The 26514-nt window shown below is 51.5% G+C and overlaps 1 protein-coding gene across 1 annotated transcript in view; it reads left to right on the top strand.

Annotated features, from left to right (window-relative positions):
• Pacsin1 (protein kinase C and casein kinase substrate in neurons 1) overlaps nucleotides 1–26514 on the top strand; it is a 33949-nt gene that overhangs the window by 5513 nt on the left and 1922 nt on the right. Inside the window, exons 2-7 of the mRNA XM_051187186.1 lie at nucleotides 22143–22274; nucleotides 23090–23246; nucleotides 24398–24633; nucleotides 24918–25073; nucleotides 25172–25347; nucleotides 26385–26505. Coding sequence (XP_051043143.1) covers nucleotides 22221–22274; nucleotides 23090–23246; nucleotides 24398–24633; nucleotides 24918–25073; nucleotides 25172–25347; nucleotides 26385–26505 — 900 coding nt within the window. The 5' untranslated portion in view covers nucleotides 22143–22220. The remainder of the gene's footprint in view (nucleotides 1–22142; nucleotides 22275–23089; nucleotides 23247–24397; nucleotides 24634–24917; nucleotides 25074–25171; nucleotides 25348–26384; nucleotides 26506–26514) is intronic.

Raw genomic sequence — 26514 nt, 5'->3', positions numbered from 1 at the left:
AATTTTCCTTCTCTCCCTCTTTCCTTCCTTCTTTCTTCTTTCTTTCTGTATTGGAGATGGAGCCCAGGGCCTCACACATGCTAGGAAAGGGTTTTACCTTCATCCCGGGAGAGAATTTGTCTAGCCAAGCCTCCTGCTATTTGTTATACCTAACAATTCATTAGTGTCAGTCAGGATTCCCATTTCCTATTGTCTCAGATGGCTCGTCTTCCTCCTCTCCCTCCTCCTCTTCCTCTTCATTCTCCTCCCCTCCCCCTTCACCACTTCTCTTCTAATTTAAGAGCTGGGTATAGTGGTGCACACCTATAATCGCAGCATTTAGGAGGTGGAGGCTGGAGAAGGGAATTTAAGGTTAGCCCCCGCTAAATGTCAGATTTGAGGGTAGTCTGGGCTACATGAAACCCTGCCTCAAAACAACAATCGAAAGAAGAAAACAAAAGACCTCCCCCACAAAAAAAGTCAGGCCTGTGCTGTGTGGTTGGCTGAGACCCACGCCTTCTGCTCCATCTTGCATCTTGGTGAGTCATCTGCTTTGTCTGCACAGCCTGGACTCTTGACTGTAGCTCCACCGTGGTGTCCAGCAGGGTTCTCATCCTCAGAGTTGGCAGCCAGGTCCATCTGTCTCCTGGTGCTGCCAGCTGCAGGGAACCATCTCAGCTCTGCCTTCAAGACCCCCAGAATCCATGTCCACCCTGACCTCCATCACTATTCTCTCAGCCTCCACAGGATGCTTCTCAGACACTACCACAGGTTTGCTGGCTCCGCCTGAGCCAAGGGTCAAATCTCTCCTCTCTTCAAGTCTTTAATGGCACCCCTGCTACTCAAAATGAGACCTGAAGCTCTGTAAAAAAAAAAGTTCCAGCCAGCATGGTGGCACTCGGTACTCGGGAGGCAGAGGCAGGCAGATCTCTGTGAGTTCAAGGTCACCTGGTCTACAGAGTGAGTTCCAGGACAGCCAGGACTACACAGAGCAACCCTGTCTCAAAAACAAACAACAAACAAACAAACAACAACAACAACAACAAACCAACCAACCAAACAAATAAATAAGCCAGGCTGGTGCTTGGGAGATGGAAATAGGAGGTTCAAGGTCATACTGTACCACAAAATGAGTTCCAGGGCAGCCTAGTCTACAGAGTGAGTTCCAGTCTCAAAATGTAAGGTGTGGGTGTGGCTCAGTTGGTGGAGTGCTCTGCCTAGAGTGTGCAAGGCCCCCAGGCTGGAGGCTCCTTGTTCCCAGCTCACTGACCAGGTGCTGAGTCAATCGGCACTGAGCATGGCCTGAGTGCTGGCTGTTCTGTAGTGAAGGGCACTGCTCTGTCCTTTTTTCCTGGAGCTTCTGCCTTGCACCCCAGTGCCGCTCCCCCAACAGAACCTCTGCAGCCCTGCTTCCCATGACAACTGTGTGCTGGATGCCTTCACAGTCACAGTCCCCTGGCTGCTTGGTTGTTACTTTGTTTTTACAATGCTGGAATGCAACCCAGAGCCCAGTATGCTGGGCTAGAGCCCTCCCTCTATTTCCAGTTGCAGATGGGTAAATTGAGCCACAGAGGGGCCTCGGGCTTCCAGCCACTGTCCCTCAGGAGTGTGTGATTCCAGTGCCAGACTGTGCAGGCCTTTTCCTCCTGCCTCCAGCCAGGTATCTGGTGTCCCCCTATCACTGGCCCCATCAGGCTGCAGCCCCACCCTCCCTGCCAGATCTGGGTAATGGGTATTGGGTGACTGGTCGCCATCTCACCTGACCCATTTGGCGGGTTCTCTGCTGGACCCCCCCTGTGTCATGTCACAGGCTCCCATCCTCACCTCTGCCCTGTCCCCAGCCCCTTTTCACTGGCCCTGATGAAGTGGGCAGAGCCTGTTCAGCAGGACATGGGTGGCGCCTCCCCTCCCCTCCCCTCCCCTCCCCTCGGCACAAGGCAGCTTGGTGAGCACAGTAGGCTGGGCTGGACCAGCAATGGAGTCCTGGACGGCTGAGAGTGGGTGGCAGCTGCCAGTGCCACAGGAATCAAGTCTGGAGATACTGGGGAGGGAATCTGGGCGGAGCCAGCCTGCTTGGGAGCAGGGTGTGAGCAGGAGAAAGAGGGCGGGGCCTTCCCTAGAGTTCATTCTCCAGCCCCCCTTTTCTCCCTGCCCCCCCATGTCCAGGTCCCAGGTGGCTCTGATCACTCCTGCTCCACCAGGCTGTGGCCGTGGAGGCTGAAGCTGCCTGAGGTCTGGGGGCTCCCTCAAGGACTGTGGCCCCTTGGCAACGCTCAGGGAACATTTATGTGCAGTATGTGTGTGGGGTGGGGTGGGGTGGTGGTGGGGTGTTCTTTTTTGTTGAAACAGGATCTCATGTATCTCAGACTGGCTTCAAACTCACTGTAGCCAGTGATGACCTTGAACACCCGATCTTCCTGCCTCTAGCTCCCCTTGTGCTAATGTCCAAGGTGTGCACCACCATGCTCAGTTTCTCAGGTGCTCGGAATAGAGCCTAGGACTTCATGCAGGCTGGGCCAGCACTCTACCAATAGAAGTACATCCCACGTCCCAGCCCCAGCCCACACCTATTTTGTTTTGTTTTAATTTAAAAGCTTTCTCACTTTTTAAAGTTGCATCTAATTTATTTGTGTGCATGTGCGCATACCTGCCATGGCATTCAGCTGGGGGTCAGAGGAAAGAATTACTTCTCTATCGCCACAGGTTAGGGGGTTTTGAGGGCTTGAACTCAGGTGTGTCAGCTGGTGCCTTTACCTGCTGAGCTACTCACCAGCCCCTCAGTGACTTTGAAGCAAAATCTCAGGTTGACCCCAAACTCCCCTCCTCTTGCCTCTGTCTCTCATGTTCTGGAATTACACCCAGTTAAGAGTCTTGTTTATAGAAGAACCCATCAGGGCCTTGATACGCTGTTGTGGGTTACAAATGTCAAGGAAGTGCCAAGACTTAGAAGCCATCAGATGCCCTTTAAGAAGTTAGTAAGTAGTGGGCAGTGTGTCCACACAATCATTTAGCACTCAAAGATGTGAGCCATTAGGCTTGAAAGGACAAGGCTGAAGCTAAAATGGATTTTACAGTCAAAGAGTGGTCTGTGAAGGCTGCATGGCTGTGTGAGGGTCAAGGGAAGGAAAAGTACACAGACACTAAAGCGATCAGTTGTGCCAGGAGCTTAATAGGAGTGGGCTGGACAGACAGACCTTTCAGAGCAAGACAGCTACTCTTCATGCTCCTGTAAGAGCAGACACCTGTCATTGCACCTGTCAAGACCTGTAGACTGCAGTACCCCAGGCAGACTGTGGGAGTACTGTAGGAGTGAGGATGCCTCCAAGGAGAGTATCAGTTGGGACAGATGTGCCTCCTGGGTGCAGATTGCTCTAGATAGGGAAAAGCCTGTGGGGAAGGGCTGGGGGCGCTGTCTGTGCCTTCTGATCACTTTAGCTGAGACTGTATGCAATGTTTTGAATGTAATTGACCCCATAAGTTCTTAGGGAGTGGCATTATTAGAGGTGTGGCTTTGTTGAAGTAGGTGTGGCCTTGTTGAAGGAAATATTTCACTGTTGGGGCAGGCTTTGAGGTCTCCTATGCTCAAGCTACATTCAGTGTAGACACAGTTAACTTCCTGTTGCCTTTGGATCAAGATGTAGGACTCTAAACTCCTTCTCCAACACCATGTCTTCCTGCACGCTGCCATGTCCCATCATGATGATGGTGGACTGACTAAAGCTCTGAAACTGTAAGCCACCCCAATTATAACTCTTTGTAAGAGTTTCCATGGTCATGGTGTCTTTTCATAGCAATAGACCCCCTAACTAAGTCATCCTAACACTGTCTTAAAAATAAAAGGAGGCTGGGGAGGTGTCTTGGCAGCTTAGAGCACTTGTTACTTTTGATTTTCAGCACTCACAGAATGGTTCAGAACTGTCCCTAACCTGCTCTGCAGGTGAGAAAACAATAGGAAGGTGGTAACTGGCCAGGAAGAAAGGGGCAGGACTTGTTTGGAGGGTGTCTCAGGATGAGACACATCTCCTGTGTGGCTGTTCATCCCTCCAACCTCACAGTTGAGGTTAATGACCACTGCACAGATACTAGGAGGTGCAAATGTTAAGAAGGCTTTGGCTGAGCCAGGGCATGGTAGCACACGTCTTTAATCCCAGCACTTGGGAAGACAGAGACAAGTGGATCTGTGAGTTCAGACCTACACGAAGAAATCCTGTCTGGGGCATAGGGGGTGGGAAAGAAGGTCTTAGCTGGACTTGGGGTGGAGAAGGCTTGGATACAGGAGGTTTAGCTGCAGGAAGCTGCTTATAGGACCAAGCAATGTTGGATTGGGTTAAAGCAGAAGCCACAGTAGAAGGCCTCAGTTGTTCCATATTGAAACGGGGGATAGGTCTTTACACCTTCTCACTGGCCAGGCACAGGGCACGGGCTGTTCCTAGGGGAAATGATAACCATGGCCCAGGCTTTTCCCCTTCACCGAGGGCCATGCCCAGAGGATGTACTCAGCTGTGAACCATCCTCTACCAGGTGTCCTAAGAGTGCCCAAGCCCTGGTGGGGCCATTGCGGGCACTCCCGGCATCCCCTGTAGTCCTTCTCTAGCTGTGGGAAGTTTCTGCTCTGGTAGCAGTTTTACTCTGCTTGGGGAATCATCCAAAGGCCCGACCAGTGACAAAGCTGCAACTCATGTCAACACAGGGAGAAAGGGGATGCCAGAGACATCCAAGCACAGACTTCTACCCAATCACAACAGCTGTTTCTCAGACACCTCTGTGGACAGTGAGGCTTTGCTTCATGCCCTGAGGAAGTGGAGCAGCCATAGCTGAAGTTTCATGGGATTTACTGGCTCCAGGGAAGCCATGAGGGCTGAAGTGTAAATCCACAACACTTGGGCTTTTCGGGTGTGGCGGTGGGTGGAGCTGAATCATCTCCCTGTGGTTCTGGCAGAGATGGATTCCCCCTGGGGGTGGGGCTCAGCACCACAGAGTGGCCGTCCCTAGGTGTACATTCTTCCATAGATAGCTATTTCCAACATCGGAGGCTCTACCATGGTACTTCAACTGTATATTTTTATTATTACTTTTAGTTTTTAAGAGAGGATCTCACTATGTAGCTTTGGCTGCCCTTGAACTCAGAGATCTGTCTCCATTTCCAGAATACTAGAATTAAAGTCATGTACTATGACAGTTCGTCTTTTTATTTATTTTATTTTATGTGTATGAATGTTTTGCCTGCATGTATGTATGTGTACTACATGCCCATGGAAAGCCAGAAGGTTGGCTCCCCTGGAACTGGAGTTACAGATGGTCAGGAGCCCACCATCTGGGTGTAAGCCTTCCCTGCCAGTATTTGGGAGAAGGATACAGGAGGGACAGGGGTTAAAGGCCAGCCTGAGCAACAAATGAAAACAATGCAGTTGGACTCTGAGGACCAGCTGGCCTAATGACACTCAGGAACTGCCCCCACCCCCACTCCCCCCAGTACATTGGGGTAAGAAGTTCTGGCTTCACCAACCAACCACAGGCATTTTGCCATCAGATTCTAAACATAGCCTTGTAATAGAAAGGGGTGGGTTCTGGAAGTAGGGTGGAGCCAGTCCTGAGCTGTTTCTGTATGATGGAGGCTGAGGTAAACCACTTAATCCTAGATTGCAATCCATAGTTCAGTCAGAGGGTCTCTGTTGCTAACCCACCATTTTGCATAGGAGACACATTTCTCCCAAGAAGATATGCAGATGGCTCGTGTGAAACAGTGTTCAATGTCAGTAATTGTTAGCAAAATGCAAATGAAGTTCACAACGGCATGCCGTTTCACACTCACTGGTGATGGCCATTAGTCTAAAAATAGAAAATGATCATTGTTGGAGAGGACATTGGAAATCAGGGGCCCTGTGCACAGGACTGGAAAGCCACACTGCCATCCAGATGAGCAGCTGGTCCTCCATGTGACCTAGGAATTTAAATCTTTGTTTTCAGTTTTCCCCATACTGGAAACTTAAAGCACCTCAGAGACTCTTTTTAAAGAGAGACTTAGGAGATACTGGGCCCAGAGTGGCATTGTTCTAAACAGCTGGAGGTAAACATGGCTGGGCTGTTCATTAGTGAATGAACGGACACATGAAACATGGTGTGTGTATAAGAGGGAATATTATTGAGCCCAGATGAAGCTGGTACTGTATGGGTGATATTGAAGATACTGTGATAAATGGAAGAAGCACGAGTTCCTGAGTTCAAGTCCTCAGCACCCACCTTCAAAGGTCAGGTGTGGCCAGGGCTCCATGGTGAGCTGGAGACATGGCTCAGCCATTAAGGACTTCTTCCTTCCTTCCTTCCTTCCTTCCTTCCTTCCTTCCTTCCTTCCTTCCTTCCTTCCTCTCTTCCTTTCTTTCTCTTTTTTCAAGACAGGGTTTCTCTGTGTGTAGCCCTGGCTGTCCTGGAACTCACTCTGTAAACCAGGCTGGCCTCAGATTCACAGAAATCCCCCTGCCTCTGCCTCCCAAGTGCTGGGATTAAAGGTGTGCATCACCACAGCCTGGCTAAGCTTGTTTTTGTTGTTGTTTGTTTGTTTGTTTTTACTTTTTGTTTTGAGACAGAGTCTCATTCAGTTAATCCAGTCTGGCTTTGACCTTTGTAGCCCAGGCTAGACTTGAACTAGCATGCTGCTGTCTCAGCCTCCTGAGCTGGGATGGCAGGCTTGAGCCCCCCCAGTAGCATGTTCTTTCACAAGTGCCGGCTTCTGCTGACAAGCTTTGGCCACACCTGGCACAGCCTAGAGTTCCTCAGGCGGGAGCCTGTTGCTCCCAGGGACACTTGCCGAAGTCTGCCTGTTTTCAACATGTCTGGGTGTGGATGCTGCTAGTACCTGATAGAGGGAGGCCAGGAAAGCTGCTAAGTCCCATAGTGCCAGGACAGCCCCATATGTCAGCCAGTGCTGAGTCCAGACTTGGCTGGAGATACATCCCTGTGTGTGTGCCCGTGTTTCCCCGACCCTGCTTGTGCACATACACTAATGATGGAACTGGATTTCCCTCACTCATGCTAAGTACATCCATTCCACTGAGACACACCATGATGCCCTCTCCCACATACAGTGGGGACCTGGTCAGGAATGCAGAGGAGGAAGGGCTGAGGCACAGACATTTACTTCCACATTTGAGTTTGATGTCCCCACTGTCTTTCCACACTGTTCCCTTGCAGGTCAGGTTGAAAGAGCAGAAAGATGTAGGTCTCCCGAGTCTGGGTGTGGGCAGGATGGAAGACACAGCCCTCACGTTACTGCTAATGCTGTTTTAGTGTCATCTCTAAATATAGCACATGACTGCGGAGGCTGCTGCACCCTAAGTGTGAGTTTTATACTGTTAGGGGTCATGTTTTGTTTTGTTTGTCAAAGAAATGCGTTTTGGCCTTGTCACCGCAGTGGTGACTAGAGTACAATGTGCAGGAATGTGCCTTGGGCTCCATCGGGCCTGGCATCAGACAGGTTTGCCCTTTCCTTCCCTCCTCCCTCCCTTCTCCTCCCTCCCTTTCTTCTTTTTGCCTTTTGGTTGTGAACCTTAACCCTTAATGGCTGAGGCAGCTCCCAGCCTTTTATTTTTTTAATCCTTTCAAGAAAGGATTTTTCGCAGTCCAGACTGGCCTTGGACTCACTATGTAGCCAAGAGTGACCTTGACCTTGAATTTCTGATCCTCCTGCCTCTATCTCTTGATCACTACCTGTCTTGGGGGCACTGGAGATGGAAGCTAGGTGAGCCACACCCCAACCTTGCGCTTGTGTGCTTGGGTAGCGCCTTTTAGTGATGTCCCTTTGCTTTCTTGGTTCAGGAAGGTCCAGTTGGTAGCCACAGCTGTATTGTTAATTAAGGAAACTGGGGATTGGCTTGTTTAAGACAGGGTCTCACTATGTTGCCCTGGCTGTCCTAGAACTCACTATGTAGACCAGGTTGGCCTTGAACTTAGAGATCCTCCTGCCTCTGCCTCTCCAGTGACTTCAGTGTATATTTTAATATTTATCCTTTTATCCCATTTGTGTCCTTTTACTTCTTGAGGCAGATTATAGAAAACCTACCCAGAGTTTATGCTAATTTAAATGTCTCCCACATGTGTGAGAAGCTTGTAGACAGTTCGATAACAACGTGATAATGGTTACTTCAACTCACAATTTAGAAAATCCCGGAGAAGTCTAGCCTGTCATGTTGCCCATTTTTTTCTCCACCTTGCTCTCCCAGAAGCCTTCTCTCCTGTTACTTCAGGTTCTAGGGCTTCCTTCAGCCACTCTCCTAGGGCAGGTCTGCCGCAGGCACTCTGTGTTCTTCACTGAGATCCTAAGTCACCCACAGATGGGTTGGTGACAGGACTGATCTCAGGACTAGGTGGCAGTCTTTTCTTTCAGTCACTTCTGTAGAGTCGCACAGCATCCTCTGAGCAAGCCACTGTCGTCTGTTTTCCATTAGACAAGGTGCTACTTCTCACCTCACCCAGTATTGCTTCTTCAGAACCTGGTGTGATGTGCTTGGTAGTATTTGTGTTTTTATCTCTTTGGGTGTTTCTTTGTTTTCTGTCTTCTCTTTTCATGCTTTTTTTTTTTTTTTTTTTTTTTTTTTTTTTTAGCTCTTCCTCTTTCTTTTTGAACTCAGATAGCGTACACGTTAGATCTTTGGTTGTGATCACATAACCTCTTGAAGCTCTGTCCATTCCCCCTCCACATTATCCATTTTCTCTCTATTGTCCACATAGGGTATTTTCTGAGCTTTGGAAATTTCCACCTCTCTGTCTTCAGGTTTACTGTTCTCCTCTGTTATCTTTAGTTTGTTGTTGAATCCTTTCAGTGAGCTAACAAAAAAGGCTTCTATCCGTCGTTGGAATACATTTGAATGTTCTATATGGCTGACAAGGTTCTACAGCGTTGAAGTCCTGCTTCCCTCTTTGTTACATTGCCCTTGTTGCTCTCTCTCTGGATAGTTCTTCCTGCCACCCATCAGTCCATCTCCTCAACTACCCACCACTGATTCATTCATCCATCCAACAGTCCATCCACCCATCAATCCATCCACTCATCTACCCATCCACTGATCCATCCATCCATCCACCCATCTACCTACCCATCCATCAGTCCATCTGCTCATCTATACATCCACTGATCCATCCATCCATCCACCCATCTACCTACCTACCCATCAATCCATCTGCTCATCTATACATCCACTGATCCATCCATCCATCCATCCATCCACTCATCTACACATCCACTGATTCATCTACTCATCTATGTATCCATTCATCTACCTTTCTCATCTACCTATTCACCTACCCATGCATCCATTCATCCATCTACTTATCTACCCATTCACTGATCCATTTATCCATTTATTAATCTATGAATCCATGCATCCATTCATCCATCCATCATGCATCCATGCATCTACCCATCCATCTACTTACCTACCTGTTCACTGATCCATCTACCCATCCACTGATCCACCCATCAAAGCATCCATTCATCCATCCAAGCATCATCCATCTACCCATCCACACCCACCCACCAGTCTACCCATCCACTGACTCATGCATGTAGTCATTCAAGAATCTCTCACACATCCATCTACCCATTTACCCATCTATCATCCATCCACCTATCCATCTATCTACTACTTTTTTTTTTCTTTTGAGACTGGGTCTTACTCTATAGTCCTGTTTTGGAACTCAATATGTAGGCGGGGCTGGTTTTGAATTCACCTGACTCAGCCTCACTGGTGCTGAGATTAAAGGTGTGCATTACCATACCTGACCCATCCACCCATTCACCAGTTTTGGATCCCTCTCTCTTCAGGACATTCGCCTTTCCTGTCTCCTCTTCCAGAAACACACTTCCCACAAGTAATCACTCATTTACACATCTCTCTCCCTTTATTTAGGTCTGTTCAAATGTCACCTTTTCAAAGAGAGGCTGTAGCCTGGGGTGTAGTGCAATGGTAGAGTGCTTCCCTAGCATTTGCAAGACCCTGGGCCATATCCCCAGCACTACAAGCTCTGCGATGGCTTCCTACTCAACACTTTCCCTGTAGCCAACATTATTTTTTCCATAACACAGACTAACACTTGAAATTACATTATTTATTATGTAGGTCCCCTTTTGGCATGATTTGTCCTTGAGTTTATGGATGGTGTTTGGCTAATTATCTACTGTGTGCCCCATCCCTGCTCCCAGGGTAGTACTGCACATAGTAGGTGTTCAGGAAATATTTGGTGAACATATTCAAGGCACTAGCCTGGGATTTTTTTTTTTTTCAAGACAGAGTTTCTCTGTGTAGCCCTGACTGTCTAGAACTCACTTTGTAGGCCAGGCTGGCCTCAAACTCCGAGACCTTCCTGCCTCTGCCTCCTGAGTGCTGGTATTAAAGGCATGCATCACCACGGCCTAGCTTCTAGCCTGGGATTTATCCAGATGCAGCTCAGTGTTGGTGCCAGCTTCATCTTCCAGCTGTGTATTGGATGGTGGGTCTCATGAGATCCCAGGTTCTTGTGAAATACAGATTCTGATGTGTGATGCCTGGATGGACCAGAGTCCTGCATGTCTTGATGGGTAATGTGGTGATGACTGTTCTCTCTCTCTCCTCTCTCTCTCTCTGTGCACACATGAGCAAGCATATATGCACAAATGTGAAACACTTCACACCTGTTTAGACATGTGTTCTTCCACTGACCTTCACCCACAGCCTTGGACCCATATTTTGCGCAATGGAGCCTTGGCTGCTCAGAGGCCCAGTTTCCATACCTCCGAAGCTCTGTGCCTGCTGCCTGGTATCAGCAGGTTGCTCAGTCAGTGTCCAGTGCCTTCCTCTAGGCCTGTGGGGCTCTGGATGCTGCTCCCGCCTGTTTGCTGCCCAGTGCCCAGAGTTCAGCCTCCTATATAGACCCCAGTGGAGCTTTGTCTGATGTATTCCTTCAGAGATGCTCCGGGCTTGAGGAGGATTCTGGCATTTTGACATGGAACATTATGCAAATTATATGCAAAGCAGCAGCTAATGAGCCCTGGTGCTGATTGCATTGGCCCTGGTGCTGGGGAACATGTGGATAACTGTATCAGGATGGGGCAGGGGCAGTGAGTGCTTTGGGGGCCTGGGCAAGAAGATGCAATGTGTCAGGGGAGGGCATGAGGGCAGCTGCTTTGTGGTCTAGGCTGACACTGTCCTTGTCTGTGCTGTCCTGACCAGGGGGTAGGGACAAGGTTTAAGGTCAATCATGGGAGAACTGGAGCTGCAAGTGGCTGGGGTCTTCCCAGCAGTACAGGGGCCAGATTGGGCTCATGGTAGTGGTGACATGGGGGATACTCTCCGTGGAGAGGGGGTGATGGGGTAGGGAGGAGGAGGTCTGCTGGTATCTGAGTCCCTCTGGTATCTGAGTGTGGGAAGGCAGCAGATGGGCTGGGTCAGGCCCTCTGGGGGGCAGGGCAGCTATCTTCAGGGTTCCTGGTAGAGCCTCTGGAAGAAACCTGATCCTGGCTTGGGGACTGGTGGGTGGGCAGAGGGGCTCTGCAGCCCTGGGGACTCAATCCCTCCCATCCCCCAGCCGTGGCCCTCTCCAAGGAGCCTGTGTTCTGGAGCACTCTACCTTCTAGGACTGAGAACAACCTATAGGAGACTTATTCCAAGGCTAGATGTCACCTCGAAGGTCATTTTTAGGCCCTTGTGCCCACCCCTCGACTGACCAACCCTTCAGATACTGTCTCTGTTTTGCCATTAATCTGAGGACAAGGCCTGAAGTTGGCTATGAAACTTACCGACTTTGGGTGGCTGTTGCCATGTTTTCCAGTTCATAATGCAATCACAAAGATCATAAAGGTTGCTGGGCAGAGGGTTCAAATCCCAACCCAACCCTTTCTTGACTGTATCACCTTGGGAAAATGGCTTTAGTCTCAGCACATGCTTCCCAGTGTGCCCTGTGACCTGGTGCCTGGCGGGGCAGCCTGGACCCTCGAGCTCACAGAGGACTTGCTGCCTTGTGTCATCTCCAGTGTTGTATAACTAACTTTCTGCAGTCTGTGGCTGGCAGCAGTGTTCTGGCTGAGAGGGACTGTGTGGTCAAAGTGGTGGATGAGGCTGACATCACCATGAAGAACCAGGGCCTGGTGATGCACACCTGTGACCCCCGCCCTTGGGAGGATGGAAAGCTGAAGGCCAGCCTGGGCTAAGGAGCGAGGGCACAGCCAGACTGGACAACTTATCAGGACCCTGCCCCAAAATGAAAAATAAAAAGACTGTTGGGGGTGCTGGTGAGAGATGACTTAGCAGAGAAAGGTGTTTGCAGCCAACTCTGGTCACCTGAGTTCAATCCCAGAACCCATATGGTAGAAGGAGAGAATTATCTCCCTGCAAGCTGTCCTCTGACTTCTAGAAGTTCACCATGACATAGGGGTAGGCATGTGCACATGTGTGCACATACACACATGTAAGATAAGTAAACATGGGAGCATAGGAGTAGGCATGTGCACACCTGTGCACAAACACACACATAAGATAAGTAAATGTGGGATTGGCGAGATGGCTCGGCAAAACATACACAGGGCTGGAGAGATGGCTCGGAGGTTAAGAGCATTGCCTGCTCCTCCGGAGGTCCTGAGTTCAATTCCCAGCAACCTCGTAGTGGCTCACAACCACCTGTAATGAGATTTGGTGCCCTCCTCTGGCCTGCATAGATACATGCAGGCAGAATACTGTGTACATAATAAGTAAATAAATAAATCTTTTAAAAAACTTATATACATAAATATAAGTAAATAAATCTAAAACATTAAAAATGTCAAAAAGTTTTTTTTTTCCAGACAGGGTTTTTCACTATAAAACTTCGATATCCTGGAATTTACTATGTGATTGGGCTGGCCATGAACTCAGAGTTCTACTCAGTGCTGGGATGATGAAAGGTGTGCAGTACTACCACACCCAGCATGTATGTATGTATGCATGCATGTATGCATTTTTGTATGTGTATATATTCAACATCCTGTGTCTTTTATGAATAATTTTATTGTCTTTATAAAGCTCATCATAAGGCCAAGCTCTACTGACCCCTTCTTGTTCCCTTTGAAATTGCCTTTCTCTGGTAACTTCACCCTAACCATCACTGCCAGGCTCACTTTAATGTCATTCTTGTCCTCTTCCCGTTGGAAAGCTTGGCTCACTCCCTATGATGGCGCACACCTTTAACCCAGCACCTGGGAGGCAGAGGCAGGAAGATCTCTGAGTTCTAGGTCAGCCTGGTATCTAGAGCGAGTTCCAGGACAGCCAGGGATACACAGAGAAACCCTGTCTCAAAAACTAAAACACAAAACAAAACAAAAACACTTCCAAAAAAAAAAAAATCTGGGTGACAGGCACTGGTGACACACACCTGTAGTCCAGCACTTGAGAGGCAGAGGCAGGTGGATCTCTGTGAGTTCAAGACCGGCCTGGTCTACAAGAGCTAGTTCCAGTTCAGGCTCCAAAGCTACACAGAGAAATCTTGTCTTGAAAAACAACAACAAAACAAGAAAATCTGGGGGTCCTGGAGATGGCTCAGTCAATAAAATGTTTACCTCAAAAGCTTTAGGACCTGAGTTCAAATTCCTAGCACCTACATAAAACCAACAACACAGCGGTATATGCCTAGAATCCCAGGGCTCCATGGCCAGCCAGTCCTGCCCAGCTGATGAGCTCCTGGTTCAGTGGAGTACCTGTCTCAAAGCTCCTGAGGATTGTCCACTGGCCTCCACACACACCTGCATTAAAAAAAAGAAAAAGAAAAAAAAATCCTTACTTTTAATAAGGTGACACCCTTAACCCAGCAGGAAGATCTCTGTGAGTCTGCACAGTGAGGCCCAGGCCAGCTAGGGCAACAGTGAGACCATCTGGAGCATAAATACATGAATCTGTATAATGGGCCTGAACTCTCAGTGTGTGTGTGGGTACACTCAACCTGGCGGGACTTGGGGGGTCCTGTCACTGCTCCGGGATGATCAAGCTCACTGAAATGTCTTGGCGAACGAGTGCAGTATGAGATAAGGTGTGAAAGCTGCGGGGAGGGGGGGGAGGGGGAGACAGCACCACGTGCCCTGCAGGGGAGGCTGGCAGCAAAAAAGACAACCAGATGCTAGATGCAGGAGTGTACCCGGGTCACCGCGGCTTGGTGCAGAAAGAGGGCGTCCCCTGCCGTCCACCCAAGGAGGACATCTGCGTGCAGCTTTACCCAGTTGCCATAGAAACGAGCAGCGGGCGGTGGGTGGCTGGGGAAGGAGGCGGGTCGGGAAGGGGGAGGCCGGCGCGTGGGGGCAGGGAGCTGGCTCCTGCAGTTCGGGCGCTGTCGCCTCCCGAGCCAGAGCGCGCCAGAGGGGCCCCCGAGGACGGAGCCTTGAGCCCAGCGCCTGGCCCCCGCCCCGCCAGCCACCAAGGGACAGTAAGAGCCCACCTGTCCCCAGCTTGGTGCCCAGCTGGGCTCAGGTAAGCGATGGAATCTGGAGAAGTCTGCGTGGAGAGTGGGGACCCAGCGCCCCTACCTTCATGCTGGCCGCACCTGGCAGCAAACGTTCAGGTCCGAGGGGTTCCGGCTGCCAGGGATCTGCCCTCCGCATCACATTGGGACTGTGTCCTGTCTGTCGTCTTGTCACTCCTCTGTACCTCCTTCCTTGACTGCACCACAGGTGTGACTTCGAAGAGCTGCCCCTCTCCCCGGAGGCAATGGGCTCAGGGTGGTTAAACTGAGTGCAGTGCTGCCAGCCAGACAGGGAGGGGCTAGACAGGGAGAGAAAGAAGTGCGCTTGTCTCTCACCCCTACTCTTGGGGATCTGCTGATCTCTAGCCATTTGTCACAAACCTCCATCTGGACACCAGAACCTCTGGAGTGAGTCCAGGGTGGTCTTGTACTTTGGGCTCCGAGTCAGCCCCTTCCCCTCCGTGGTTTTTTTTTTTTTTTTTTTTTTTTTTTTGGCCAGTGGGATGACCCTGCAACTCTCAGAGGGCTCCCGACCCAACCCCCAGCCAGCCAGGGATCTCCATGTCCGGGTGGGTGTGCTTGTGGCCACCGTCCTCCCCCCTCTCTACCCCTCTGCAGTGGTGTTCCTGGGGACCTGTTCACTGCTACTGGGGGAGCAGGGACACTGCAGAGAAGCTGCCGCTCCAGAGGAGGAGGAGGAGGCAGAGTGGACAGAGTGGAGCGTTGGGGAGGAGCTGAGCAGGGGTAGCAGGAAATCCAACCTCGAGAGAGTGAGCCAGAGCCCCACTTCTGTGGCCGGCACCCCTTGGCCGTTTGGCTGAGTTCTTTGCTTGATCCTGCACACAGTGCGGGTCTCCCTCCTCCTAGGCACTCAGAGGCCGGGCTGCATGGTGGGAGCCTGCTGTAGGTTATGGGGGTGCTGGTTACTGCAGATGTTAAGCAGGCCGGGCTGCATGGTGGGAGCCTGCTGTAGGTTATGGGGGTGCTGGTTACTGCAGATGTTAAGCGCACACAGCCTGGGAGTGTGGGCAGATTCACTCCCTGAAGGCAGTGGCCAGGGAGGCGAGAGAGAGAGAGGTGGGGCTAGTAGGAATGGGGCCAGGAGTGCAGATCTCCCTCCCTGAGGCCTTGAGTGCATGTATGAATGCCCTGCCCTCTGCTACCAGGCTCACTGACCTCAGGGCTGTCACCTTGGTTCCTCAGCAGGGCTTAGTGATATCTGGAAGCCAGGGTCTTTTAGCCAGCACCCTGCCTTAGCCTGACCTCTACTTCCCCCTCCTGCCCTGCCTGTCCCATCCCCCGCCCCAGTTCTTGACAGGTCTTAGTTTCTGCATGATGTCTGCTAAATGCCCCATTACCGCCAGACTCAGGAAAGGTCCCCTGGGGAGTATAGTTCACCCCCAGTCATCTGCAGCCAAGCCACCTGCTTGGAAACCAGGCTGAGACCCCATTTTGCCCAGGAACTTCTCCCATACAACAGAGAGCCCACAGGAGGCCCTGGCACCCACAGGCTGGCAGCTGAGAGAGGCCTGGACTCCATCCAGCCCATGTGTAGTTAGCTGCCCAGCCCCCAATTCCAAAGTCACCCACCACTCCTCCCAGCAATACCCCAAACACCAGACATCTCCCTGGCTCCAGGGTCACAGTGTTTCCACACCCACCTTCTCTCTCCTTACCTGACCTGCCTGGTACATCCAGCTGTGAGCTACATCCAGCTGTGAGTTTTGTGGCTCAGTTCTTGCCCCACTGAGGCCTTCTTGGGGAACTTTAGAGATAAAAGCCAGACCACACCCCACCTCCCCTCAGCTTTCTTAGTGACTACTGCTGTCACCATGAGAAACTTCAGGTCTCCTGACCTGGAAGACCCAAGTCATCTGCCTCTTCCTCCTGGGCCCTTCCTTCCCTCCCCCTACTCAGTCTGCTTCAACCATATAGCCCATAGAAGCCATGCCTTTACCTCAGGACCTTTGCGCCGGCTGGGCCCTCTGGCTGGCTGCTCCTCGGAGCTCTCTTCCTTACCCCCTTGGGTCTTTGCTCAAATGTCACCTCAGAATGGCCTACTATGACCATCTTGTGTTGTATAGCGTGGTTCCTGCCCCCAGCCATGGTTCCCTGTCCCTTTCCCTGCCACCTTTCTGCACAGTACTTGTCATCATGCAGCCTACTTTGTCATTTACCTGTCCTCTGGTTTCTGGCCTGACTAACCCAACCCCTTTGGAATGTCATCCCTACTGCAGCTGCAGCTTGCCTCTGTCCAGAGAGCCAGAGTCCCTGCTCAGGGACTGGTGATCTGTGCTTCAGCAGGGCTCTGGGGTTTGACCCCCGAAGTGGGAGGGCAATGTCCTTACCTGGCAGTGGTTCAAGGGGCCAGGCTGCAATGGCGATGTGACTTTCCTGAGAGTCTGGAATGTGAGGAGAGCAAGCTGCTGCAACTGTCCCTACCACACTCTGTCTTGTCACCAAAGAGCTAATTCTCCCTTCTTTCTGTCACCCGGGTTCTATACTGTGGGGAAAACCCATTGTGTTCTTTCTAGAGTGTCACCCATAACTGAATATGCAGCAGCCCTGCCTTTACTCACGGTGGTCATGGATGTGTGGGCTCAGGACAGATGGACTGGACAGACTGGTGCCTAGAGAGGACACTGGCATTTGATTACTGGATAAAGGGGTGAATCCAGAGCAGAAGTCATATGACTATGTTCCCAGCCAGCCCCCGCTTCTGCTCCCCACCTTTGAAGGCCCCCCCACGCTTTGCCTTGAGACAAAGATGGGGAGGTAGTGTCCGTGGGAACCTAAGACTGAAGGGGACGTTAAAATCCCTTGGTTCCCTGTGCCCCGCAGGCTTGGAGCTAAAACCTGGTGTGAAGGCCGAGCCTCCCTCCTGTGGCACAGCTCTGAGGCCTGGCCTTTCTTGACTGTCAGTATAGCAGGGACATCTTGTGCCCTCTCATCCAGCAACAGTTCACCCAGGCAGGGAAGCTGCTGATCTGTGGGGCTGGGTATGCTGGCTCCTTCACCAAGCTGAGAATAGGCTGTGTTTGGGGGTGACATTCTGGGGCGGGGTGAGAGGTGCTCAGCTTGCTTACGAGTGGCAGCTAGGATGTAGATAAGAATAGGTTGGCCGTCCTGAAGATCTGCCCTCTCACGCCCTCCAAGCACAGCCCACCAAGCTGCCGACAGGGCCCTGGGTGTTCCTGGTGTCCTGCACAGGTAAGACTGCAGTTCTGCCTCTCCTGTCTTCTTTGGTGGCCAATGTCTGTGACTGTCTTTTCTAAAAGGTCCCTTGGCAGATGAAATGGGGTCATACACGTTTGTTTGTTTGTTTTATTGGGGATGGGGGTCTCCTGAAGGTCAAGCTGGTTTATATTAGCTTTATAGGGAAGATGGTTTTGACTTCCTAATTCTCCACTTGGCCCCACTGAGTGCCGGGATTGTAGGTGCCACTGCACCTGCCCAGGGCCTGACTTCTAGACCCCCAGAGAAGGGGAGGAAGCCAGACCTGGGCCTGACTTCCCACCAGGACGCTGGGGATCCTAGATGAACCCAGCAGCTCTGAAGGAGCTCCAGGTGTTATCTAACTCAGTGATTTTGACCATAGAGCAAGGCCTGCCTCTGCCCACTGTGTGTGTTGGTGGCCTGCTGCATTCTCCATCTACCCCAGGATAGGTGGCATGCGCCCCACCCCAGCTTCTAAAATGAGGAAACAGGCACAGGTAGTTGAAGTAACCCGCTAGGGTTCCACAGCTGAGAAGTGCAGAGTTATGTTTGAAGCCCATCTTCAGTCCTATATGGCTCACAGGCAATGCACTGCAAAACTGGGGTGTGAGAGGGTGGGTTAGGAGGGCTTTGTGTGAGTGATGAGGGGCAAGGAACTTGAGGGAACATGAACCAGAGGAGGCTTGTGGACTGGGAGGGGCAGGGCAGGGCAGGGGGACACAGCACCTCACCCCTAAGCCCATTTCTTCTTACTGCTTTGGTATCTCTCCTCCCATCTCTAAGGGGGGAGAGTGCTGGGAGCCACTGGGCATGTGTGGAACCTGAGGCAGCTCTGGCTGACCAGGAGGTCTGGAGAGACACTACAATGCTGGGTTGGATACCTGGGAGCCAGCCCAGAGTCGCCAGCCTGCCTGCCTGCCTGCCTGCTGTGTGACCTTGGCCTGCTGCTTCACACACACACACACACACACACACACACACACACACACACACACACACACTATGCCCTCTGGCCTCATCCCTGTGTCCCTCTGGTGTTCTCCTCACCTCCTGGGGAGGCGCGGCTCTGAAAGGACGGGAATAGTGGTGTGGACTGTATATGTAACCAGGATTGGATCAGTTCCACCATGCACTACCTCAGTGGCCCTGGATGTGCCATATTATCTGCCTCATGCCTCGGTTTTCCTGTCTCCAAATGTAGATGGTGTATGTATAAAGCATGTAGACCAGTACATAACACATAGTGGACACTCAGTAAATGCGAGCTGGTGACAGCCAAGACTGATATCAGCACCACTTTGACAGCAGTGTCTGGGGCTGCAGCTCACCTGAAAGCCTTTGCCAGCATGCAGCCGTCCTGCCAAGTACAAACTGGACGTGGTAGCCCAGAGATCCTAACACTGGGGAGGTGGAGGCATGAGGATCAGAAATGAAAGATTAGCATCTGCTATGTAGTGAATCTGAGGCTACCTGTCATGAGAACTGTCAACAACAACAATAATGAGCGATATAATAAAGAAGATGGACTGGGAGCAGGACTCTGCTCCCAATCCTAGGTACCTTTTCCCTTCAGGGGCTGCTAGTGAGGGTTTCCCAAGAGACACAGACCAGCAGCCAGAAGGAGATGGGGAGAAGGGGGTTTTCTGAGAGACTGAGAGAGAGGAAAGTGGGGTGTGGGGGAGCTGCTGGTGCACATCTCATCCCCAGCATCAGGAGGCTGGGGAGCAGGGTTCTCATGTTGCTGGGCAGGAGAGCAGCCAGCAGTACCCTCCTTCTTCAGCTCCCTCCACCCCCTGCTGGCTGTAGGTGCCTGTGCACACTGGGAGGAAGGCTCCTTTTCCTGTGTCCATCCCCCATAAGACACTCTCTACCAGAGCCCTCCTCAACTGTGCCCAGGGATGCACAGACCGCATGCTGTGTCAGTCCTGTGTGTCCCTTCAGTCCAGCCAAGTGGTCATCTAATCCTAGAGTCTGCCCCCCCCCCAGCTGCTGCTCAATGAGTACAGCACATAGGACAGATAACACTGGCTGTTGCCATGACCCTCATGGCCTGAGGTAGTGTTAGCTGCCGGGCAGCTGGTCACCTTGGAATGACTGTTCCCATGCCGGCAGACAGACTCTTCACAGTGACATCCCTGCCTGTGGGTTTTAGTCTCTTTGTGGCTTTGTGATTACCACCTGTTGATATTGATGATGAAAGGCTACAGGGAAACTGGGTGTGATGGCCTTTTGCCTAGCCTAGGAGCCTGTTGGGTGTGTCATAGGAAGTGCCAGATGCTGCTCACACCCACTTCCTGACCCCTAACAGAAACAGCCTTGTCATTAAGAAGAACGTGGCAGTGCCTATAGCCTGCTGTGGGCTGGGTTTGCTAATTCATCTAATTCTTTTTTTTAAATTAAGACTTTTATTTTTAATCATGTGTATTGTGTATATTTGTGTGTGGGCCTGGTGCCTGGAGTTCAGGTGGTTGTGAGCCTCCTCAAGTGGGTGTTGGGAACCAAACTCAGGTCCCCTGGAAGAGCAGCAAGCATTTCTAACCACTGAGTCATCTCTCCAAACTCTCATCCAATTCTGAAGCCAAGTCTTTTTCCAGCAAGGCCCACAAGGGCCACATGAACTGCCCCGAGTCACAGGACAAGTCACTGGACCTCTCTCACGCCACATGCCACTTCAACTGGGAGCCCAGGAGAGTCATGCAAGCCTGAGGCCTGTGCCATCTTAGCCTGACACTCTAGGCCCTAGCCACACTGTTGCTGTGCCGGGTGGGTACCATGACCAAAAGCAATTTGGGGAGGAACGGGTTTATTTGACTTACACACCCCAATCACAGTCTGTCATTGAAGGAAGTCAGGTAGGAGCAGATGCAGGAAACTCAGAGGGAAGCTGCTTACTGGCTTGCTCATCCTGCTTTCTCACTGGGCCCAGAATCACCTGCCCAGGGTGGCATCACCCACAGTGGGCTGGACCGTCCCATGTCAACTGTAAATGAAAAAATGCCTCCATAGAAAAGGTTTTTAAAGTCATGCACGTTATTTAAAAGAAATGCAGCTTACTCACAAGTAGCAGCATAGAAGCTTGGTGGACCCACTGTGAGAAATCCATTCCACCCCCTCGAGGTCACATGCTTCCCTGAAGCTGACCACTGGTCCCATTTTGCTTTGTGGTTTTCCCAAAATAGTCCCAAATACACATACACATCACTTTGTCAGTGGGATGGGGTGCAGGCTGCAAGTCAACACTGTAATTTACTTAGCCAGTGTCCTGGGAACATGGATTTGTGTTGACCCAAATGGTTGCTTGTGTGTGCTTGGCTTGCACCCTGAAGGTGAATTCCTAGAGATGGTGTTGTGGGAAGAATTCCATCCTGTGAGACCATAAAGAATGGGTCCTCCGCTGTGTCTCTCAGTCCACTGTGGCCCAGAGGCTTGAAGCAATTCCATCTTCAGCCCCAGGTGGCACAAGAAGGCCATACCGGGTCATTACAGGAATGGGGCACCAGGCCCTGAACAGGAGTGACTGAGGCTGGGGGAGGGACATTCTTGACCAAGGATCCTCATGTGTTGCTGCCACTTGCCCCAAGTTGGAAGTGGTTGGATGGGGTTTACCTGCCCTCTCCCAGGGGGACATGAAGCTTGCAGAGCCGGTTGGCCCTCACCCAGAGACCTTATTGGTTGGGGTTCAGTCCCACAGCTGCATTGCACAGTCAAGGAAGTGCCCCAGGGGCAGTGCCTTCTCTTTGAAAGCCAGGCCCTCTGTGCTGTCTCCTGGCTATTGAGCCATTCTCAACTGTGGGGGGACAGCAAGGCCCAGTAGGGGAGGGGTGTACCCCCTACCCCCTGGGGCAGAGCATGACCTAGATTGGACAACTGTGATGCCTGATGACAGATCCAGGGCAGACGCAGTGTGTAGATCACAGTGTGACCCCAGGGCCAGAGAATAACATGCTCAGCTATGTGGGGGGACTTGTAGCAGCTAATGGGGCTGTTGAGGCAGTGGCTCAGACAGCCAAAAGAAGATGGACAAGGCTCAATTGGAAAAATTGGGAAAGCCCTTTGCTCAGTGGGAGAAAGGCCTCCTGTCAGCTCCCAGGGAACTGCATGGCAGAGGCTGGGGCTCTAGGGCACAAGACCAGAGATGCTATGTTGGGGTCTGGGGAATCAGGGACCTTCTTTGGATCTAGTGTTCAGATCCACCTACATCAGGGTAGCTGGTGCCAGAGAAGAGAGGGGTTCCATCTAGGAAACAACTGAAGCCCACTGATACGTGGAGAAGGCATGTGTAAGCTGCAAGAGAGGACTTCCTTAGGAAGATTCAGCAGAATCCCAGGAGGCAGGAGGAGCAGGTGTGCAGATTGAATCTTGGGGTTATCCTCAGGATGGTAAGCCCTCCCAGGAAGCCCCCATCCCAGTTTGAGGCTCACCACCAGAAACTTTCCTGTGTGAGTCAGGGACACAGGCCTGGAATGGGTCATGGACTACTCCCTCATCTCTTGCAGGTCTCTCCCTGGCAGCTTGTGAGCAGCCGAACCTGCTGACTGCAGATTCACACCTGCCCAGCTCCCTCCGGCTTCACCATGTCTGGCTCCTATGATGAGGCCTCGGACGAGGTCACCGACAGCTTCTGGGAGGTGAGTGGAGGTCTATGCTCCTGTCTGCCCCCCCCACTCAACCTGTGACCTTGCACCCCAACTCCTGGGGCCTCTTCAGAATCCCCAGTGGCCAACAGGCATCTGAGGCCTTGAAAGTGGGGTAAAATTGCAGCTGCTCCCCAGAAGCTGCACCAGAACGAGGCTGTCACAGTTCACATTTTGGGACCAGCCCCCCCTAAGACTGGACTATTGCCAGCCCTTCACACCAACGTCTGCTATACTTCACAGTTCTCATAGCCTAGCTGTTCCCACTGTACCCTCTGCATGGTGAGCATGGGATGGACTTTTGAACCAGAGAGTTGGGTGAGCCCAGGGACCCCACAACCTCATACAGATAGAGGTGAGACTACAAACCAGCATTTAAAGAGCTTTGGAGAATATTTGAGACCTGGAAGGGAAAAAAAATTGCTTTTGGCTTTGGAAACCGAAAAGGAAACTCGAAGGCCTAGATTAATAAGTGCTTAATGAGATGTCCACAAAACATAATATTATGTCAAGAAACAGTAGCTACACTGAGGCTTATATGACTGGTGTAAATATAATAGATTTAGCTCACAGGAACAAAATGAATAATTCATTCCAGCCCATGTCCAAATTATATAAAACCCCTTCTGCTTTTTGTGGCAGCGAGGAGGCTTTGGAGGAGGAGGGTAGGTGGAGATCATGGGGGTCTGACGGTGGAGTTCTGGGAGTCCCCATGGCGGAGGGCGGGACGAGGCAGGAGGCAACGCGCTCCCTGCAGTCCAGGGTCAGGATTGCAGGGGCTTCCGGGTCACTTGCTGCTCTGCCGCCAGGTGGGGAACTACAAGCGGACGGTGAAACGCATTGACGATGGCCACCGCCTGTGCAACGACCTCATGAGCTGTGTGCAGGAGCGCGCCAAGATCGAGAAAGCCTATGCGCAGCAGCTCACCGACTGGGCCAAGCGCTGGCGCCAGCTGATCGAGAAAGGTGCCCCAGCCCGGGCTCTAGCGGATCCCCCAGGGAGGGCTCCTCGGTGCACCGGCATCCCAGCCACAGGGCTTTTCACCACCTGGGACCCTTCATTCTCCTGCTTTGTACAACTCTGGAGTGAAAACACACACAATTACCACTTTATTTTTACTTCCAGAAAAGTCACATTATTGTTCAGAGAAGCCCTGAGTACCACCCATCAGTCAGCTTCACCAGTTAACTTTAATTAACGTTTCACTGTAACTTTGTGTTTAATTTTGAGACAGAATCTTAGTAATTCAGGCTGGCCTCCAATCCTCTATGTGGAAATACCCTGAAGTCCGGATCTTTCTGCCTCTCTGTCTCTAAATCAAAGATTACAGGTGTGGCCGGCCATGCCTAGCTTTCTCTCTCTCTCTCTCTCTTTCTCTCTCTCTCTCTCCCTCCTTCCCTCCCCCCCTCTCTCTCTCCCTCCCCCTCTCTCTCCCTCCCTCCCCCTTGCCCTCTTCCCCTCTTTGTCTCCTCCCCTCCCTCATCTCTCTTTCATTTCTTTGGGACAGAATTTTACTCTGTAGCCCTGGCACCTAGAATTCACTCTGTAGACCAGGCTGGCCGGCACAGAGATCAAACTGCCTCTGCTTCCCAAGTATTGGGTTTGAACTGTGCACAACCATATCTGGCAGCTGCTTCTTCTTCGTCTTCTTCTTTTTCTTTTTCTTGGTTTTTCTGTGTAGCCCAGGCTAGCCTTGGGATCTGCCAGACAGGTTTTTCCTCCATTAATTTGTACATTTTTCTGAACTATTTGAACTCTCCACATATCTGAGAACAACGGTTGCTTATGTCACCGCCATTCATCTGTCATAATCAGGGACTTTAAAACAGCTCATAAACTAGCCTGGGGTGGTGGTGTATGCTTTTAACTCTAACACTGGGAAAGCAGAGACAGGCAGATCTCTGTGAGTTCAAGGCCAGTCTGGTCTAAGAGTGAGTTCCAGGACAGCCAGGCTGCACAGAGAAACAGGTGCCTCGAAAAAACAAAACAAACAAACAAAAATGGATACAGGTTTGGGAATGATGAAGAAAGGTGTTTCTGTTGCAGTTGGAAGAGAGGGGAAGCATCGGAGAAAAAGGAGATGGCAGTCCCTGCAACTCCCTGACATGTCCCACAGGTCCACAGTATGGCAGCCTGGAGCGAGCCTGGGGTGCCATGATGACGGAGGCAGATAAGGTGAGCGAGCTGCACCAGGAGGTGAAGAACAGCCTGCTGACTGAGGACCTGGAGAAAGTGAAGAACTGGCAGAAGGATGCCTACCACAAGCAGATCATGGGTGGCTTCAAGGAGACCAAGGAGGCAGAAGATGGCTTCCGAAAGGCCCAGAAGCCCTGGGCCAAGAAGATGAAGGAGGTGCCTCAGACAGATAGGGGCCCGGGCGGGGGCGGCTCAAGGGTGGCAAGGGGACTCACAGGGAAAGAAAGAACTGTCCACGTGGGGTCTCTGGTGCCTAGCACACAGCCAGCTGACTCCACAGCGGCACCAACAGATGAAGTCACGGCTGAAGCCTCGGACCCAGGACCAGCCGCCCCTTGCCTCTTACGAGGGCAGCTCCACAGTGAGGGTATCTGGAGTTGACAGGCAGATGTTGGTGATGGGTGACCACATGTGTGCCCACCCTGGCCCTCTCCCCACAGCTGGAGGCAGCCAAGAAGGCATATCATCTGGCTTGCAAAGAGGAGAAACTGGCCATGACTCGGGAGATGAACAGTAAGACAGAGCAGTCGGTTACCCCTGAGCAGCAGAAGAAACTTCTCGACAAGGTGGACAAGTGCAGGCAGGACGTGCAAAAGGTACCTGTGGGGAGATGGCAGGGGTCCTGAGGGTGGTAGCTGGGAGCTGCTGCAGGCCTGTTAAGACCTCACCCCGACCTCCACCCTGGTACCCACAGACTCAGGAGAAGTATGAGAAGGTGCTGGAAGATGTGGGCAAAACCACACCACAGTACATGGAGGGCATGGAGCAGGTGTTTGAGCAGTGCCAGCAATTTGAGGAGAAGCGACTGGTCTTCCTTAAGGAAGTCTTGCTGGATATCAAACGGCACCTCAACCTAGCGGAGAACAGCAGGTACCTGGGCATGGCCTGCTGCGTAACAGGAGTGCAGGCACCCCAGACCTGGTGATGGGAGGAGAGGGAGTGGCTGCTGCAGGTGTGAGCCAGGCTCACTAGTTACCCTGGAAACACAAGCTTGGGTGGTGGTACATGGCTGTGGTGAGGCCGCTAGGGGGCTGAGAGCACCAGGGAGCTCACAGCTGCCTGTCACTGCAGCATCAGAGGTTCTGTCACCCTCTAGCCTCTGGGGACACTCGCAGTCACGTGCACAGGCATACACATAAAATAAAATTCAAGAATAAATAAGTCTTGGGTTGGAGAGATGGCTCAGCTGGAGCTCTGGCCAGAGCTGGATTCCCGGCACCCACACCTGGTGGCTCAGCTTTGGCCTCCAAGGCCACAAACACATATGGTACCCACTCACACAAGACACATAAATAAAAATAAATCTGAAAAAAAACAATCTTGCTGAACGCCTTTAACCCCAGCTCTTGGGAAGTAGTGACAAGCAGATCTCTATGAGCTCAAAGCCAGCCATGGCTACATACAGAGACTCAAAACAAGTTGCAGGGGGAAAAAATGTTTAAAAAAACACTGGGCTGTAGTGGCACACCTCTTTAATCCTAGCACTCAGGAGGCAGAGGCAGGGGGATCTCTGTGAGTTCAAGAGGTCTACAAGAGTGAGTTCCAGGACAGCAAGGGCTACACAGAGAAATGCTGTCTTGAACAACTAAAACAAACCAAAAACCCCAAAAAGTTAAAAGTCTGGAGACATGGCTAAGCAGCTAAGCACTACAATTCCTAGCACCTGCTTGGTAGCTTGCAAACATCCCTGACTCCAGTTCCACGAAATGCAATGCTCTCTTCAGGCCTCCGGGAACACCAGGGACACACCTGGTGCAAACATATTCAAGCGGGCAAAACACCCACACACGTACATACAGTTTTAAAAATAAGAGGGGGTGGGCTTCTGCTTCTTGGCTAGGAATGTGCCCAGCATCCTGGCCTCTGGATGGAATGAGAAGAAAGCCTATGCCCCCCTCCTCCTGCAGCTACACCCATGTCTACCGAGAGCTGGAGCAGGCCATCCGGGGAGCTGACGCTCAGGAGGACCTCAGGTGGTTCCGCAGCACCAGTGGCCCTGGGATGCCCATGAACTGGCCTCAGTTTGAGGTGAGGTTG

The sequence above is a fragment of the Phodopus roborovskii genome, unplaced genomic scaffold (genome assembly GCF_943737965.1).
Source record: "Phodopus roborovskii unplaced genomic scaffold, PHOROB, whole genome shotgun sequence".
Lineage (NCBI taxonomy): Eukaryota > Metazoa > Chordata > Mammalia > Rodentia > Cricetidae > Phodopus > Phodopus roborovskii.
The sequence above is the reverse complement of the archived record's forward strand: the minus strand, read 5'-3'. Positions and strand labels throughout refer to the sequence as shown.